The following is a 13,986-nucleotide window of genomic DNA, read 5'->3' as shown; positions in this document are numbered from 1 at the left end:
GCCTGTATTGTTGGAGCCTCATACCTTGAGGATTTAAAGCTAAACTAATTCTGTTCAAAGCACCTCCTTGGAGACAGTTTCTAAACAGAGACAGAAAAAGAAGAGGAGCTTACTTGTTCACACCCATAAAGAGTCCAACAGTTGTGTGGAGTCTTTTGTTTGTTTGTTTTCTTTTCTTTGTATCCTAGAATTTAATGTTTTGTTGTTTATCCAGCAGTTCAGTTTTCAGGACTTTTTGTTCATATTAGAAATAAATTACATGGTTGAAATATATCACTGTGCATCTTGATTCATAATTAAGACTAAAGGAAAAACATAATGAAATAAACATAGTATCTCTCTGCAGGCTCACTGTTACACTACTGTTCTTTACATGAATCAGTAACATCTGTAATTTCCACCATAGTACCACGTAAGTGGTAATTGCAGGCTGACTTCATTTAACATCAACAGGAGTGCAATAAAAAAACAATCAAATTAAGCTATGTGTTTTCTTTATGACTGGAGTAGCTAAATTATTTTCTTTTCATTATTGCTGTAGATCAAGTGAGGAACAGCTACCAGCTCTGTAATAATGGTACTTTGAGAGTGATGTATGCCAATGGCATGAGCATTAGCTTTCACAGCGAACCTCATGTCCTGGCCGGGACTGTAACTCCCACCATAGGACGATGTAACATTTCTCTACCAATGGAAAATGGTTTGAACTCAATTGAATGGCGTCTGAGGAAAGAACAGATTAAAGGCAAAGTGACTGTGTTTGGAAGGAAGCTCAGGGTAAGTAGAATTATTGTAGTGGCAGCATTACAATAATGGTCTTTTCTTCTGTGGGCAGACAACTTTCCATTTAGAAGAACATGTCTTTTCTATTTTTATTTCTTGAAAATGTGCAGCTCTCAGATTGTCTGTGGTGTGAGAACCATTTCTTTGTTTGAGAGGCCAGTTAAGTACATGGGATCACCTTCTGTAATAAACTGTAGAATTTTCATTACTAAAAGCATTCCAAAAGAGGTTGGTAAAAATACCCGGAATATTGCTGCAAGTGAGGAAAAAAAATCTAGCCAGTCATTTGTAAAAATTCTAGGGCACACTTTACACAGTTAGTCTGTGAAGCCAGCACTGTTACTGTAGGAGCGGTTACATTCTGCTTCCCTAAAATCCCCCTACAGTTTCGTTAAGACAGGCATATTGTGTTGATTCCCTTTCCTAAATGGCATGATTGGAAAGTAATTGCCAGAATTACAACGTCATAAGCATAGGCAATGAAAGACACTCTGGTCATGTAATCCATCCCCTGCCAAATGCAAGATCTGCTGCATCCAGATTAATCCCATACTCTGCTCGTCTAGTTTGTATTTCACCCCTTAAATACCCAAACTTTCTCTGGTTTCTTCAGCATATATAGTTTTGAAAGGGTTTTGAGATACTGGGCAGAAAGAAAAAAATGTAGCGCTGATCCAAATCCGGGTTCTTCTAAATAATTCTTTAATGTCATTGGTCATGAGATACAGTTCTGTGTGTTCAAGATGACCACATTAAACACAATACATGTATATGTAGCCAACTACTCAGTAATTTACAAAAATTAATTAGACTAGGATGTTAAATTTTGGTATTTCCTATTGCTTAACATCCAGTTCACAGTCTTGAACTAACAAGTCTTTCCTTATTTTCACAAATCCTCAGAATGTGCACGTATTTGTGAGAGAGGGAAGATTAGACGAAAAATGGAATAAGATTAGCAGCTAATCCTTAATGGCTAAATTTCATGGCTGTGTAATTGATTTTTGATGTGTTGACCTGCAGAAATTGACTGTAAGTAGAAAATAGATCAGCTCTGCATTTTGACTAGGTGTTCAAAATAAAAATAAATAGGACCTTAAAATGAAACTGCTGTAATCCTAACTCTCAATACTAAAATTTTAATAGAGGTACTTGTGGTAATTAGCTGAAGTTAAACACGTCTTAGAGCTGAAACCTCGCTTGAGATGGATTTTCTTGCATCATGTTTATGCAAATCAAAACACCGCTTTATCTAGCAACACCTCAACATTTAATTGTCTGGTGTTAGTTCCTGTAACAATAATCACATATCCATTTAGCTCTTTTAAATGAAAATCACTATGAGATTATAACAGGTTGAGTGGACTGAAAATGAAATTTGAAAATGAGGGAGAAAGCACAGAATTTATTTGCATCTCATTTTTATTCTAATTCTTCTTTATAAATTGTTTAGTGAATGAAATAGAGCAACTGTGCTGGAAAATCGGGGGGAGCAGGGTGTAGGCAGGGCAGCCGTGGCACCTATCGTACAGACAGGGAAGGGCTGCTGCAGAACACACACAGTGTCAGGAAGACCAAAGGGAGGGCGTGTGGAGCCATCGCCTGAATCCCAAATTCAGAATGAACTGTTAGTGAAAGTTGTTATTATGTGGGACTCATCAGAGAACTTAGTGTTAATTTTCATTCTTGGATTTATTCGTATGTATTGGCAGAGCTGAATGTGAAGTACAGGTGGAAGTAAAGACTCTTCAACTGGGTTGAAGATGACAGAGCAGTCGTTCCTTCATATTTTGGTCCCATTTCTTATAAGTATCAGACACACAAACGGAAGGGGGAACAAACATGGACCTCCTCCAGCCATGTGCATCAGGCACAAAGTCACACAAGCTTAACAAACGCAATGTGTTTGAATAGGGGCAGAACATGAAAGTGGTTGTACCAAGTAACTTGCACAACGACTGCATGTCCCTGAAGGCTTTGAACCCTTTTTGCTCCGAGACCCTTCTCTCCAGGTAGTGCTGTCACCTGTGCTTCCCCAGATACACGCACCTGGAGGCGGTCGGGCTGTACCTGCAGGGCTCTGTGGACATGCCTGGGTGGGCTTGGGTAGCCTGGAAGGGGAGAGCTGTACCTCCCCTTTACATCACCCAACTCACTGCCCCCTAATATTTCATGTGCCCCGCATCTAATGTCTTGCTAGTATTTTCAGATAAAGTCTAGATAATTTCATTCAGAAAGGTTTTGATACACTGCAACTTCAGGGATTTTTGTTGCAAGACCTCTTACCGACACACAGAAGGGCTCTTCCCTATTGTGACTTGTTCAGCGGCAGTGAAAGGAAGAATCAGATGTGCATGTAGGTAGCAGAACAAAAGAGAAATGGCTTGTTAGATAATCTTCAGTCATGATATTTGCCATAGTGTTATTAGTGTTCCCAAGAAGAGTGGGAGTTTGTCATTTTGTTTGGGTTTCTATATAATTAATATGACACTACAATTACACTCTGTGGTTTTACTTATTTTACAAATGAAAATGAAGTTACTGAGTTACCCGGGTAGGTGCTTCTTTATTCTTTAAGTGATGTTTATCTATGTGCATAGCTCTTCTTCTATGTAATCATTTCAAAAACTAATACTTTAGTTATCTAAGGGGGAAAAAAATAACCTTTATAACGTCTTTGGGAAGAGGGAGGATACCTGGAATCAGAGTTTCCTACATGCAGATTACAGTTATACCTTCTGTGCTGGAGGGAAGAAAGGGAGGAATCCACAGAAAACCCAACTGCTTTATGAAGCTTCAGAAATTTAAAATAAAAGGCTAGAATTTGATTCTCAATGTTTCTGAAAGACTGGAGAAAAAAAAATACCTCTGCCTATCCGTAGAAGATCAGGATCTTTCCATCATAGGCTAGTCTTTTATTTTAATGTGACAGCTAAGTGTTTTTGCGAAGCTTTCTCCTGCTTCCCCAAGACCTCTGTGAAGGAAAGAATTTGCCTTGTCTCTGTCATAAGGATCGATCTTTCATTTACAAAGGTAAATGGTTGAGAAATTATTGTTGTTGAGTTGCCTTCCATAGCTTTGTTTCCATTAAAATGGGAGAGCAGAATATGATTTATTTTGCCAAGATGTTTTTTAAAAAAATACCCTGTCTTTGCTTTGACTCACAGGAGAAGTTGGTGCTGGAAAAACCTTTGGGAAAACCTACAGAAAAAAAGCTTTTCCTAATGATTGCCGCTGAGGAAATGCAAACTGCTAAAGAGCTAAATTTTATTAATGGAAAAAATGAGGATAATGAGCGATAATTTGAAATAATTACTTCTTTACAAACACAAAATTGTATTAATTTTAAATTTGCTTTCAGTATAACTGAATTACTACAGAGTAGGTTGGGATGGGAATTGGGTTTACCCCTGCCAGTGAAAATATCTCAGAATAACTTTTATGTCCTCGAGAAAGGCTCAGGGTTAATTTACATATTGTTTGATGTGCAGTTTAATTTTGGATAACAGAAAACGTTGCTTAATCAAAGCTACTGTAAAACATAAGCTGAAGAACAAATTCCCAGAAACCGATGAATACTTTTTAAGTAGTCATTGCTGTCAAATGATATCTAATTTAAAGACTTCTACTTTATTAATGACGCATCTACAATTAAATTACTTAAGAAGCTTTATCAGATTACAGCATTAGCCTGAATTCTGTGGTTTAGCCTCCAGTGAATATATTTTTATATCTCTCATTATAGCACTTTCAGTAGAAACCTCACCATTTGGCATTCTTATACTCCTTTGTTTCTGCTTTGCTCTTTTGTTAAAAAAAAAAAAAAGTAAAAAATCAGAGACTGAAACACTTCATGCTGTGCTTTAATTTGAAAATTGTAACTGAAAAATCTGGATAAAATGAAAAATATTTAACCTAATTACTTAGAACATTTGTTTCACACAATCAGAACTCCATCCCAGCCTGTATTACCGGGATTTTTGATCAGAAGAAATGAAACACAACCCAACTGATGGGGTTGCTTGAGAGAGCTCTTGAATGTTTGGAAAGTAAATGAAGAAAGCATTAATGGAATCAATTAGTAAGCAGGGTGTTCCAGCTACAAAACCTAAGTGGCTAAACCTCCAAGAAGATTATAAAATTGCTTTTTTTTTTCTATTGTCCTTGGAGTCATTGTAGGGAAAAAGGCTCAGAACCACTGATAGCAGAAGAAGAATGCAGAATCAGAAGTAGCAACAGCAGAAGTAGAGAAGTTACTTTCATGCAGAATCACTCATTTTGCTGTTAAGTGTTAACTGTTTGCAATTTAAGACACATGTATGCGGTGTGTCTGTCCACTCTGACAAGAGGGAAGTCTTTGTAAGACTTCAGCTCCCATGGTGTGGGGAGATGGGAGATATCCCAGTAAAACACTTAAAGCAGCATATTTGAAAATACCTGGAAATGGAACATAAAAGCCTGTTAATTAGAAAGCGTTCTACACTTTTCAAAAATTGGGGGAAATTTCATGCTTATGCATGCTACTTTTCATCCTTATGCATGCTACTTTCACTATGGAAGTTCATACAAGCATAGTGCCCACTGGTCACTGAATACAGCCTTCTTTCATTTCAATAGGTTCATGGAAGGAATTTACTGTCCATTGATTACGACCGGAATATACGCACAGAAAAGATCTATGACGATCACCGGAAATTTACACTGAGGATAATTTACGATCAACTAGGACGGCCTTTTCTTTGGCTGCCTAGCAGTGGTCTGGCTGCTGTCAACGTGTCCTATTTCTTCAATGGACGCCTGGCTGGGCTTCAGCGTGGTGCCATGAGTGAAAGAACAGATATAGATAAGCAAGGCAGGATCATATCACGCATGTTTGCGGATGGGAAGGTTTGGAGCTACACCTACCTAGAAAAAGTAGGTGATGTAGTCTTATGTTCTGAAAATAGCTACAAAGAGACAGTACTACTCCACTTCATTTTTAAGTGCTGTATTTAACATATTAACACATTATCTAAATATCTAAAATCTGACATGCAGTTACATATGATGTAAGCTGTTAATAATCCCTTTGTACTTGATCTCAAAAGTTCTTAGTTTTCAATTAGTCAACTGAATTTGACTTATTTTTAATATTAAGTACTTTGTTCATGGTTTTTATCTTTTGATAAAGATAAAAAGCAAGTAGGCCACCACATAGTGGCATAAACTAATATAATGAGTTGTGCTTAATTAAGACCAAAACCACATGACTAAACCTGACCAAAAGTTCAAGTAGAAACAGGTAATTCATCTCTAATCATTATGTATTAAAATAAAATATTATAATGCATTTTTATTTATCCTAATTAAGATTCTTTAATCATTAAAGTCTTAAATACTTCAAAACTGCATATTATTTTCCCTCTACCTTCTTTGTTGTTTTAAGCAAGCCAGAGCTGATGTTTTCTTAGTTTCTCTTGTGTTTCATGGCAATAGCTGTGAATTGCTATTGCTTGCAGAAAGATAAATCAAGTAATTTACCTAACTCCTCTGCATCCTAAAAAAAAAATTAAAAAATCCTACTAAAGGGAGAGTAGCTAATAGGTTGCTAACCTACACTTTCTCTGGAGTGTCAGAATATTGATTTCCAAGCAGCAGATCCTCTCATCCGGCAATCTGACAATACTCCAGAGCAGCTTTGTACCCCTAACTAATGTATATATGTCTCTTTTTATTAATTTGATGTTACTGCCTCCTCAGTAAACTTTTCTTTTTTTAAATGCCCTCTCAGAGGTCAGAAGATGAAAGACAGTAACTGTGGGTGTGTTGTTTTTTTCTTCTCTATAGTCGATGGTACTACTGCTTCAGAGCCAACGGCAGTACATCTTCGAGTACGATTCTTCAGACCGGCTCCACGCTGTTACCATGCCTAGTGTTGCTCGGCACAGCATGTCAACTCACACGTCTGTTGGCTACATTAGGAATATTTATAATCCTCCTGAAAGCAACGCATCAGTGATTTTTGATTATAGCGATGATGGGAGGATTTTGAAAACATCATTTTTAGGTACTGGTCGACAAGTCTTTTACAAGTATGGGAAGCTATCCAAATTATCTGAGATTGTTTATGACAGTACTGCAGTTACTTTTGGATACGATGAAACTACAGGTGTCCTAAAAATGGTGAATTTGCAAAGTGGAGGATTTTCTTGTACAATCCGCTATCGTAAAATTGGTCCTCTTGTTGACAAACAAATCTATAGATTCTCTGAGGAGGGTATGGTCAATGCAAGGTTTGATTATACATATCATGATAATAGTTTTCGAATTGCGAGCATCAAACCTATAATAAGCGAGACACCCCTTCCAGTTGATCTTTACCGTTATGATGAGATTTCTGGCAAAGTAGAACATTTTGGCAAATTTGGAGTTATTTATTATGATATAAATCAAATTATTACTACAGCAGTAATGACACTGAGTAAACACTTTGATACCCATGGGCGCATTAAAGAAGTTCAATACGAAATGTTCAGATCTCTGATGTACTGGATGACTGTACAATATGACAGTATGGGAAGGGTAACTAAGCGAGAACTGAAACTTGGTCCGTATGCCAACACAACCAAGTACACCTACGATTATGATGGAGATGGACAACTGCAAAGTGTAGCAGTAAACGATAGGCCAACTTGGCGTTATAGTTACGATCTGAATGGAAATCTTCACCTTCTGAATCCTGGAAACAGCGTCCGGCTGATGCCACTGCGCTATGATCTAAGAGACAGGATTACGCGCTTAGGTGACATACCCTACAAAATCGATGATGATGGATTCCTGTGTCAACGAGGCTCAGATGTTTTTGAGTACAACTCCAAAGGACTCTTAACAAGAGCTTACAACAAAGCGAATGGGTGGAGCGTTCAGTACCGTTACGACGGACTTGGCCGAAGGGCTTCTTGTAAGACTAACCTAGGGCATCATCTACAGTACTTTTATGCTGATCTTCACAACCCAACAAGAGTAACTCATGTCTACAATCATTCCAATTCAGAAATTACCTCTTTGTATTACGATTTGCAAGGCCACCTGTTTGCAATGGAGAGTAGCAGCGGGGAAGAATATTATGTTGCCTCTGATAACACAGGCACTCCGTTAGCTGTATTCAGCATCAACGGCCTCATGATCAAACAGCTTCAGTACACGGCGTATGGGGAGATTTATTATGACTCTAACCCCGATTTCCAGTTGGTTATTGGGTTCCATGGAGGGCTGTATGATCCTTTAACCAAACTCGTCCATTTTACCCAAAGGGACTATGATGTCCTTGCTGGACGCTGGACATCTCCTGATTACACAATGTGGAAAAACATTGGTAAAGAACCTGCCCCTTTCAACCTGTACATGTTCAAGAGTAACAACCCCCTCAGCAATGAACTGGATCTAAAGAATTATGTAACAGGTGAGACTTCATTGCGTGTTTTTTTTTTTTATAAATAACAGTAATAATAAGTTTGTGTGTTCTTTTGGGGAGGAAATCAGGCTTCCCCTTACTAGCCAGCTTGCTGGTGTGGGAGCATCCAGGTCAGGCCATTTTCCATTTTGTGCTGTTGGGCCATTTTCCTTTTTGTGTCTGGCTGCTTTTGTTCTTTGATAACCACTCCTCTGGTGCTAAAAGAGAAGCTGCAAGGAATAACAGGAAGGGAAAAAATAAAATACTTTGACCTAAATATTCAATTTCATCTAGCTATTCGTATTGAACTCAGTACTGTATGGAGATGTGTCCATGAAATATTTAAAGAAAAGAGACATCTCCTACAAGAAACACTGGCAGGTTGGTTGGAGAATCAGGAACCAGAACTTCTCAGTATCTCTTCCCTTCAGGGCTGCTTTCAAAATTAACTCCTGAGTTAGCCCATGGGCACATTATGAATTAGCACCAAGAATGGATTTAATTAAAACTCACTGTCCCATTTGGCTTTTAATATGCAAACTGTCTTTAGTCTTTAAAACAAAAACCTTGATTTTTTCACAATCATTTCCTCCTGTAAGGGTTAGGAAATGTTATGGAATGTATACAGCTCAGAAAGAGAAACAATAAAATAGTTTTGATCATGTATGCTAGAATTGGGTAAAACTTGTAACCTCTTCTTAAGTAGTAATAAATTTTCACTTAGTAAGATCACACAGTACTTGCAGTAGCTGCCAGCAATTTTTAAAAGGAAAGGTAATTAACATGTCTTCAGGAAAGGCATTTTTCAAAGTTGAATCTGTAGTATACAATAATTACAGCAATGATATTTTAAAAAATGAGCCATCTTAATTTTAGCAGTAATTTGAATTTCAAGAAAAGTGTGCATTTCCTTCAAAGAAAATCATAGCAGGTTTCATTAGTTCTTTGGGACCTAGTTGTATGTGTAACACACTAGTGGCTCTACTGTAGCTGCTTTGCAATTTGAAGATAGTGGGATTTGTGCCTGATAAGGTCAAAATATTGACTTAAACTACCTTGGGATCAAACTCTGTTGTCCTAAATTCAACAAAATTCTATTTGCATCCACAGCTGTTTGGTTGCAATCTTCAATGTCATCTTCTGATATTTTGCTATAGTCAGAAGTTGCATTTATTTCATTTATCCATCCATTGGCTGAAATCCTGGAAAATATATTGAAATATATTGCACATTGGTACAACACATACCTTGTAGTCTGTAAAAAAAAAAAAAATCAAAATTCCATTGATGATGTAAATATTTGTTGTTCTAATCAAATTGTTACTCTATGCAGATTGCTCGTAAGCAAGTTGTCTTGCACAAGTGGTTGTGTTGGCACCCTGGTTTTCATACTGAAAAAAAAAACAAACCTCTCTCTCATGTGTAACCGGAGATGCATGTACATATCTTCACAGAAGCAGAGCATTTTACTACTCACTTCACTGTAGGGACGGCTAAGAAAAGGAGATGGTTGCTGTCAGATATCCACAACCAATAAGTATTACCCTTTCTGTGATGCAACATTACCACAGCTAAAACTTTTGGGGAAACAGGTGCTGGGTCGGGGCTGAGCACGCCCCGAGGTTTGCAGCTTCAGGCAGGTGCTCCGCAGGCGCTCTGCACGCCGTGTGCCTGCCTGCTGCAAGCACCGCGCGCAGGGATAGTGCCGGGAGCTGCTGGAGGCCTGCGAGGAGAGAAGGCCTCTGGGAATGGCAGAGGTTTTAAAAACTGGTTGTGATGAAATGAACACAGCCCTGGTGAAACGAGAAGTGCCTGTGCCCCCACACCGTCTCTTAGCCTGTGACAGCCAGATAAATGATGCACAGTAAATCATTAGTTCTCTGTACCTGCCAAATGAGAATTACTGCTGTTGCCTTAGCAGAAGTTACTTGCTCTTTTTCAGCCAGAAATGAAGGCAGGGCTTGTCAGGTCACACCGCGCCCTGGGTCTCCCCGAGGCACGTCCCAGCGCGGAGCCATGACCCTGCCGGGCAGCCCCTCACCTGCCAGCTGTGCTTGGTGTGTGGGGAGGCTGCCTGTGGTCCCGAAATGTCTGAATTTCCAGCCTGGCTTCTGACTGCCCTTACTTAGTGGAGCCTCCTGAGACCAGACAACACCTAATGGGCGTAGGACATAGAAGAGAAGCCGTGCATTTCCCAGAGGACTTCTCAGTGTTCTCGGGGGTGCTAACCTAATAAAGCACCGTTTCACAATCTCGTTTATGGGTTACATTAACCCTGTCAGAAGGTGTCAGAGATGGGACAAGTATTGCCTACAGTAAAGGGTTTTTCCATGTGCTATCGTGGAAAAAGAATGAGAGGTGGTGTATCGCTGATCAACTATTCAGGATACATTTGAAGCAACAGTACCTGTGTTTGTTTGCTGTGGAATACTCGGTTCTGTAAAGTGCAATATAAATTATAAATTCAACTTGGATTTATACTTGCTACTTGAAACTAAGGGGGTCAAAGGTAGATTTCCTGCATTTATGGATTTCTTGTACTTATGCACATTTATTTCTCACTTGCCTGCTTACTTTTGATTTTTAGATGTCAAAAGCTGGTTGGTGATGTTTGGATTTCAGCTCAGCAACATTATTCCTGGTTTCCCTAGAGCAAAAATGTACTTTGTGTCACCGCCATATGAGTTGTCTGAGAGCCAAGCATGTGAAAATGGCCAGGTAGGCAGAAAAGTGAAGTTCTTTTTTTTGGTACATTTGCCCCACTCTATGAACAGAACTGCTGGCTCCTCGGTAGTTACAATGCAAGGCCACGCATTTATTTCATCAGTGTAAAATGGAAGTGAGTATAGCTAGATTTTATACTAATGAACAGATGCCTTTCTTGCCAGCCTTCGTTGTTATCATAATGATGGTGTCATTAGTTTGTCTTTTATTGAGTTCTTCCTTGATTAATGAGTTGTAACTTGATTAACTTGATTAACAGTGACAAAAGGGAACTCTGCATGGTAAATTATCATCTGTTGTACCTTTGGTAAAATTACCCTAATAACCTGTGTGTTACAATGAACTTAGGTTGGTACTTTGCTGTACTGCTAAGAAATGGTTTTACTCCCCGCCCTGTAATAGGATTTGTCATCGTTTTTTGTTTGAAGCTTTTCTCACAGAGGCTTTGGTTTGCTACTGCTGTTACAGTGTTTGTTCTTGTCAGGTTAAGGGTGGGAAATGGTATTAAGCATTCTGCCTTTACAATAAATTCCAGCCAGTTTAATATACTTAAAAGGAGTAGTAGACCAGTTGCAAACTTAGTCTGTGCTAGATTTACTTCACGTTTATGGAAGTACAACTGATATGACTGTGTAAACCAAAACATAACACTTCTACTTGCTTCTAAGTCATTTGAGAATCTAAATCCTCTCTCAGGAATTACTTCGATATTTTGGAGCCCAAATCTCATTTCCAAAAAGTTTACATTCATAAGCATTTTAGTCCTATACACCAATTGAAATCTCTGGGCAAAAGTATCCGGAAGTTAAGCGCCATCTTTTAACAAATTGATTCTGTTCTAAGATCTGATTAAACTTGTGTTAGACTTGGGTTTTAGTTATTCTTGTAATTGCCATCATGTAACTATAAATAGCCCAGAGATTCGCGGTATGTATTTGCTATGAAAGGTGATTTGTGAGAAACCTTTTATTTGGCGTTATTGATTGTAAAATAATTTTAAAAAGGTAACCGAGGGTGGTCTTTCTACAGCCTAGATTTTTTTGCTGTGTACCTTTTCCTTAGAAAAGCAAAACCAAAGATTAGCACTGTTCTCTGACATCGGTATTTTCAGGTCTTTATCTTTTTTGCTGTTTTGTTTTGTTTTCCCAGCTAATTACAGGAGTTCAGCAGACAACAGAAAGACACAATCAAGCTTTCATGGCTCTTGAGGGACAGGTCATATCTAAAAGATTACATGCCAATATTAGAGACAAAGCAGGTCACTGGTTTGCAACAAGCACTCCTATTATTGGGAAAGGAATCATGTTTGCTGTAAAGGAAGGCCGTGTAACCACTGGCATTTCCAGCATAGCCACAGACGATAGCAGAAAAATTGCCTCTGTCCTTAACAGTGCTCACTACCTGGAGAAAATGCACTACAGCATCGAGGGGAAGGATACTCATTACTTTGTCAAGATAGGCTCAGCTGATAGCGACCTCGTAACCCTCGCGATGACCAGTGGGCGGAAGGTCCTGGACAGCGGAGTAAACGTGACCGTTTCCCAGCCAGCTCTCCTAATCAACGGAAGGACTCGACGGTTCACGAATATTGAATTTCAGTACTCCACCCTGCTGATCAACATCCGCTACGGGCTAACCGCCGACACGCTGGACGAGGAGAAGGCGAGAGTGCTAGACCAGGCTCGGCAGCGAGCCCTGGGGTCAGCGTGGGCCAAGGAGCAGCAGAAGGCACGGGACGGCCGCGAGGGCAGCCGCGTATGGACAGACGGAGAGAAGCAACAGCTTCTGAACACGGGAAGGGTTCAAGGTTACGAGGGATATTATGTCCTGCCTGTGGAGCAGTACCCAGAGCTAGCAGACAGTAGCAGCAACATCCAGTTTTTAAGACAGAATGAAATGGGAAAGAGGTAACAAATTAACCTGCTGTCATCCTTTGCTGGATGAATCAGTAGTCGTAACTGTTATCTCCTCTCCTAAGGAGATGAAGACCTACATGGGGGCACTAGGCTGAGCTACTTTGGGATAGTAAGTGGCAAAAAAAGCTCATTTTTTGAGTTAAATGCTACTGTTCAAGTGATTAAAAACCACATCCTGAAGTGGACTAAAGCCTGACTGAAAACTCTAACCATACAAATTAAACAGTACCCCTGAAATATTACCCACTTGTTCTGGGTCTAACGAAAAATAAAAAGAAGGCCTCGTATTGTATTACCTCACTCCATTCACACGTGAGCAAACTAAGAAATCCAAGTGGGCCACTTTCACTAACCAGCTGATGAAACACAAATGATTCAGACTGCTTGTTTGATAAATATCCAAGAGGTTTTCATTTAAAGCAAAATACAGGTGCATTTAAAACATGACTTTGGGGTGATTTGTGTGTAGCAACTGGAGGAAAATGAGAATGCAAGTGAGAGCACACTGGAAATAGTAAAGGAAAATATATTTAAGAATAACAAAACCGCACTTGCACTCTGACCCTCCATTTGTCTGGCCTGAAGCTTAACTTATTCAAAGAGGGCAGAGTGTAAAGTTACATTCAAAATGGTGGCTATAAATCACTACAAATAAATTTCATACTCTGTTTGTCTTTGAAGATTTCCATTGTGGACAGTATAACACAGTTACAGGGTGTAGTCTGTTTAGATTCAGTAGTTTGTTGGTATCAGTTCCAGTAGAGCTGTGGGCATTGTGTTACACTATTGCAAATGGGCACCACGTCAGATCACCCTGTACATACATCAGCCAGAAGGCACAATCACTGTTTCAGATTTAAAAATTATTAGTGTGTTTGTTTGGTCGAGAAACTGAGACAATCACATTACAGTCACCACAAAAAAAATAAAAAAATAAAATTAAAAAAAAAAAAGTCTAATAAGAACTTTGGTACAAGAACTTTTTTGTAATATACATGTATGAATTGTTCATTGAGTTTTTATATTAATTTTAATTTGCTGCTAAGCAAAGACTAGAGACAGGCAAAGATAATTTATGGCAAAGTGTTTAAATTGTTTATACATAAATAAAGTCTCTAAAACTCCTGTGAA

The 13,986-nt window shown here is 38.9% G+C and overlaps 1 protein-coding gene across 9 annotated transcripts in view; it reads left to right on the top strand.

The window, feature by feature from the left end:
- TENM2 (teneurin transmembrane protein 2) overlaps positions 1–13,986 on the top strand; it is a 1,606,114-nt gene extending 1,592,128 nt beyond the window's left edge. For all 9 annotated transcript variants that reach the window (XM_072044660.1, XM_072044658.1, XM_072044657.1 and 6 more), the window contains 5 exons: positions 542–777; positions 5,401–5,697; positions 6,610–8,224; positions 10,803–10,933; positions 12,089–13,986. In XM_072044660.1, coding sequence (XP_071900761.1) covers positions 542–777; positions 5,401–5,697; positions 6,610–8,224; positions 10,803–10,933; positions 12,089–12,850 — 3,041 coding nt within the window. In that variant the 3' untranslated portion in view covers positions 12,851–13,986. The remainder of the gene's footprint in view (positions 1–541; positions 778–5,400; positions 5,698–6,609; positions 8,225–10,802; positions 10,934–12,088) is intronic.

This window comes from Anas platyrhynchos, chromosome 14, assembly GCF_047663525.1.
Source record: "Anas platyrhynchos isolate ZD024472 breed Pekin duck chromosome 14, IASCAAS_PekinDuck_T2T, whole genome shotgun sequence".
Taxonomy (NCBI): domain Eukaryota; kingdom Metazoa; phylum Chordata; class Aves; order Anseriformes; family Anatidae; genus Anas; species Anas platyrhynchos.
Note: the sequence above shows the minus strand (reverse complement) of the source record. Positions and strands in the feature narration are given on the sequence as shown.